This window comes from Octopus bimaculoides, chromosome 22, assembly GCF_001194135.2.
Source record: "Octopus bimaculoides isolate UCB-OBI-ISO-001 chromosome 22, ASM119413v2, whole genome shotgun sequence".
Taxonomy (NCBI): domain Eukaryota; kingdom Metazoa; phylum Mollusca; class Cephalopoda; order Octopoda; family Octopodidae; genus Octopus; species Octopus bimaculoides.
The window spans coordinates 9,489,082-9,494,071 of NC_069002.1; the positions used below are offsets into that span (position 1 = coordinate 9,489,082).

At 39.0% G+C, this 4,990-nt stretch overlaps 1 protein-coding gene across 1 annotated transcript in view; it reads left to right on the forward strand.

Annotated features, from left to right (window-relative positions):
* Positions 1-4,990, forward strand: part of LOC106874148 (signal recognition particle subunit SRP72) — a 22,607-nt gene that overhangs the window by 5,724 nt on the left and 11,893 nt on the right. The window contains exons 5-8 of the mRNA XM_014921767.2: positions 952-1,029; positions 2,178-2,289; positions 2,665-2,740; positions 3,491-3,571. Coding sequence (XP_014777253.1) covers positions 952-1,029; positions 2,178-2,289; positions 2,665-2,740; positions 3,491-3,571 — 347 coding nt within the window. The remainder of the gene's footprint in view (positions 1-951; positions 1,030-2,177; positions 2,290-2,664; positions 2,741-3,490; positions 3,572-4,990) is intronic.

Genomic DNA, 4,990 nt, shown 5'->3' on the forward strand with positions numbered 1-4,990 from the left:
TATATATATATATATATATATATATATATATATATATATATATATATATATGTATATATATACGATGATGATGGCTGTCCATTTGTGACGGAGGAGGACCACTGACCTTTGCACATGCAAAATGCCAGCAACACCCATCCGTAAGATTATTACACCTGTGGTCGACTTCACCTTGGGTTTCATGCCTGCACCTTTCATGCTCTCTGTGGTGCCCTCCTACTTGACCAGGCATTGGAAAGTCCCCCTTGCTGGCAATTGCGCACAACTTTAAATATTAGGTCCAATAAAGGTTGCACAACACCCCTCTTTCTCTCTGTCTCTCTCTCTCTCTCACACACACACATGCACATACACATTCATGTAATGTATATTGTAGTATGTAATGCATCATGCAATGTGCTTGTGTGTGTGTATGTACATACATACATACATACAATGCATGCATGCATGATGGCCGTCCACGACCATTGCTGACCTTCAGGAACATTGTGCACTCTAGGACTAACTTATATTTTGCATTTACGGCTCCGTTGGTGGCTAATGAGCCCTGCTCTTGACAAGCATACATGACTGCAAACATTGCAGACCAAGCTTTCCCCATTCACTTAAGTTCTTCATGCTGGATACGTGCTCTCTCAAAAGTGTCGATCCCCTCCTTAACCTGCTTCCTCCAGCTGTGGCGATGACAGGCATTGTTCTCCCAGTCAGAGTCCTGCATATCACAGGCCTTGAATGAGGACTTGACACAGTCCTTAAATCGCATGCATGCATACACACATAATTGTCACTTAATATGACAAGGGTGTTAGAAACACCTAGATTGCTAGAAATAAGAGCTAAAATACTCTAATGCTGTAGTCAAAGCACATGATTGTATACATATATACTGACAGGGTGGTCATAACCATGCCTAGAAATTTTACTTTTATATTGTTTTCTTTATTGTTTCAGGATGAATTTGATGAAGAAAGACAGACTAATTTAGCTGCAGTGCTCAGCTCTCTTCAGATGTGGAATAAAAAACAAGTGGTAATTGAAGCATGACATTTTTGTTCATCTTATCCGCAATTCCCGTTTTGTCTGCAATTTACTCTGCTGGCACAATCATGCTCATTTGTTTATTTATTTAGTTTGTATTTTGGGCAGGAGGCGCAATAGCTCAGTGGTTAGGGCAGCGGACTCGCGGTCATAGGATCACAGTTTTGATTCCCAGACCGGGCGTTGTGAGTGTTTATTGAGCGAAAACACCTAAAGCTCTACGAGGCTCTGGCAGGGGGATGGTGGCGAACCCTGCTGTACTCTTCCACCACAACTTTCTCTCACTCTTACTTTCTGTTTCTGTTGTACCTGTAATTCAAAGGGTCAGCCTTGTCACACTCTGTGTCACGCTGAATCTCCCTGAGAACTACGTTAAGGGTACACGTGTCTGTGGAGTGCTCAGCCACTTGCAAGTTAATTTCACGAGCAGGCTGTTCTGTTGATCGGATTAACTGGAACCCTCGACGTCGTTAAGTGATGGAGTGCCAACAACAACAACAATTTTGGGCAAGTGTCTTCTACTATAACCTCAGGCCAACCAAAACCCTGTGAGTGGACTTGCTAGATGGAAACTATGTGGAAGACTTGTTCTTTGCCTACGGTGTCGGATGGTATTTTTGTGATACTAGACTAGTGGTTCTCAACCATTTTTTTTACCTAAGAATCTCTTCGATTCCTATTTTGCTCAGATGGACTCTCCTACCAATTTGATGTTTAATAAATTCCTATTATCTTTGGTTTCTTGTGGAAAGGATGTGTTCTGTTGGTCAGGTAGTCCGTCTACTGCAACCAGTGCTATCATCATCATCATCATTGTCATCCCTTCGTCATCACTATCCCTACCATCATTTATATTATCGATGTCATCACCATCACTGTTATCATTTACATTATCACAACCATTGTAACATACCACCACCATCATTATCAACACCACCATCATCATTATCATCATCATCATATCACTATCATCGTCACCATCATCCTCACAACCACTGCCAGTATTATCATCACCATCACCATCATCACAACCATCATTATCATCATCATCACTACCATTACCACCACCACCATTACCATCATCATCATCATCATCATCTTCATTAATACTGAGATACCTGTTGCTCTCCATTTGGCAGGACGACCCAGGCTTGAAAGATCTTTCCTATGAACTTTGTTACAACAAAGCCTGTCTCATGATTGGTCAAAATAAATTCAAAGATGCAGAAGAGAAATTACAGAAAGCTGAAGGTATTTATTTTTCATACATTTTATTTCTTTTCTTTTTTTTTGTAGTTTTATTTAGTTTTTCTTTTCTGTTTTTTTTTTTCTCCTTGTCTTTACCTTTTGATTTTCATGTCTCTTTGTCTTGGGATCACATGATAATTGTAAATGAGTGTCACTGTTATACAAGCAGTGTCATTCATCCCCAATGTCTGGCCATGGGGAAATATCACCTTGCTTGGAAACAGGTGAGGGTTAGTGACAGGGAGAGCGTCTGGCCACAGAAAATTTGCCTTAGTAAACCGCATCCAACCTGTGCAAGCATGGAAAAGTGGACATCAAAGTGGTGGTGGTGGTGATAATGATCTATTTTCTTTGTTTTCACCTTTCTCTCTTTCTTAGTTGTTTGTCGGAAAAGTTTTGAAGATGATCCTGAATCTACTGAGGAAGACATCAATGAAGAAGTTGCTGTGCTAAGGTGAGCTGACACTCCCCGATAGGCTGGTATCCTAGCCAGGGGTAGTATGTAATTTTATTTTATCTGTCATCTCTCATCTGTCATCTCTCATCTGTTTTAAGCCTTAAGTGTAACCCTAACCCTTTAGCATTCAAATTTCTTTGTCAAATGTATTGCTTATTTATTTACATTGTTTTGGATTAATCATGCATTATCTTGTAACTTCAAGATTTTGGTAGTGTATTTGACGAAGACAGGTGGTGTAGACAACAAACAGATGTATTAGTTTGACGTTCGGGAAGTGAAAAAGTCTTTAACGTTTCGAGCCTATGCTCTTCCACAGAAAGAAACAGGGAGAGAATATGTGTGTATCTATGTATGAATGTTTGTCTGCGTGTACCCCTTTGTCTTGACATCATGTGATAGCTGTAAACAAGCCTCACTGTCATACAAGCGATGTTGTTTGTTTCAAGCCTTGTGTGGAAAACGTGTCTGACCCTGGGAAAATGTAACTTTGCTTGGAAAGAGGTGAGAGTTCGGAGACAGGAAGGACATCTGATCATTGAAAACATTTGCAAGGGTCAATTCTATGTGACCCCTGCAAGCATTGAAAAGTGTATTGTCAAATGGTGAGAAAGATGTTGATGATGGAAAGGTGGGCATTAGATAATGGAACGGATGATGACAATGCAGGCATATAATCAGCAATGTTTAAAATGTTCTTTCTTAAATTTTGACTAATTTTCTTTCTTTTCTATTTCATTCTTCCAGAACCCAGTTAGCGTACGTTTTACAGAAGCAGGGACGACCTGAAGAAGCCCTCCAAATATACAACCAGGTCCTTAAAACTAAGTATGTGTTTGTATTTTCCCCCCTTTTTTTCTATTTATCTTTCAAATTAGTCTTCCAATGTTGTATATAAAGTATATATATATATATATATATATATAAATTGCATTAAGTAATCATCATATTCCAGTTTCCTTCACTTTTCAATGAATAGCAGATGAGCGACTGTCTTTCCATGCAGACACAACACAGGCTACACTTTCAGGTCTTTTGGATAAAGTTTTCAGAAATAACCCAATAGGTTTACCATTAATTCCATGAAATATTCACGGGTCCTGTTAGTTAAATATTATCTTTTGGTTATGACATGTTGGCAGTCCATGAAATGCTGATAACTGTCCGTCAAGATCCTTATCTGAATACATGCTACAGGATGGAATTTACTTGACCCCCCCCCTTAGCATTCAGATTACTCTGTTAAATCTAATGCTTATTTACCCATATTGTTTTGAATTAATCATGCATTATCTCCTAGTCTTGAGATTTCAATGAACTGTTTGTTTATTTTTAGAATGGTATTGTGGGGTCTGTGTGAAAGAGATCAAATCTGCTTAGTTTGAACATAAAACTGGTAGAATATTTGGGCCAGATATGAGCAATTTAAATGCTAAAGGGTTAACCCATATATATCCCTGGTTGCGTTTTCCTAACACAAAACCTACTTGTCTGGACATGAACTTACCGGGAAGCATCTGACCAAGCATACAAAATGTTCAGTAAGTAGTTGACACTCATAGCTAACAGTTGCATACTGTCCTTCTCTTCCAGATTGCGAAAGCTTACCATAATGTTTAATCTAAATACAGTGAAATTTTAAGACTTCATTTTTTTTTATGGGCATATATGGGTTAAGGTGCCTAGGGTGTTATAGACAGTTTCCTTGACTTTTTCTGGATTTGTTCTCCTCTGTGTTTTTACTTTCTGAAGGAAAAAAAAAAAATTAAAGAAAATTTGAGTGAATTTGGTTAATAGAAGCTGAAAGAAATTCATTATATGTCCGTGTGTGTGTATATATATACATATATATATATATGTGTGTGTGTGTGTGAGAGAAGGAGAGAGAGTGTGTATGTGTGTGTGTGTGTGTGTGTGTATATATATATAAAGAGAATGAATGGGAGAAAGAGAGCCTGCCTTATGTCGACCCAATAGAGGGACCAGCTATCCGAGTTGATAGTACCAGGGTAGATAAAGCAATTAAGAGTATGAAGACCGGGAAAGCCCCCGGCCCATCAGGAATCACTGCAGAGATGCTCAAAATATCTGGCAGTGTTGGCTATAGCCTAGTCACCCGTATTACGAACCAGGTGATACACGAAGGAGTCATACCCTATGACTGGTGTAGCAGCATCATAGTCAACTGCTACAAAGGTAAAGGGGACGCTTTAGATACAAATAATTACAGAGGCATCAAGCTGTTAG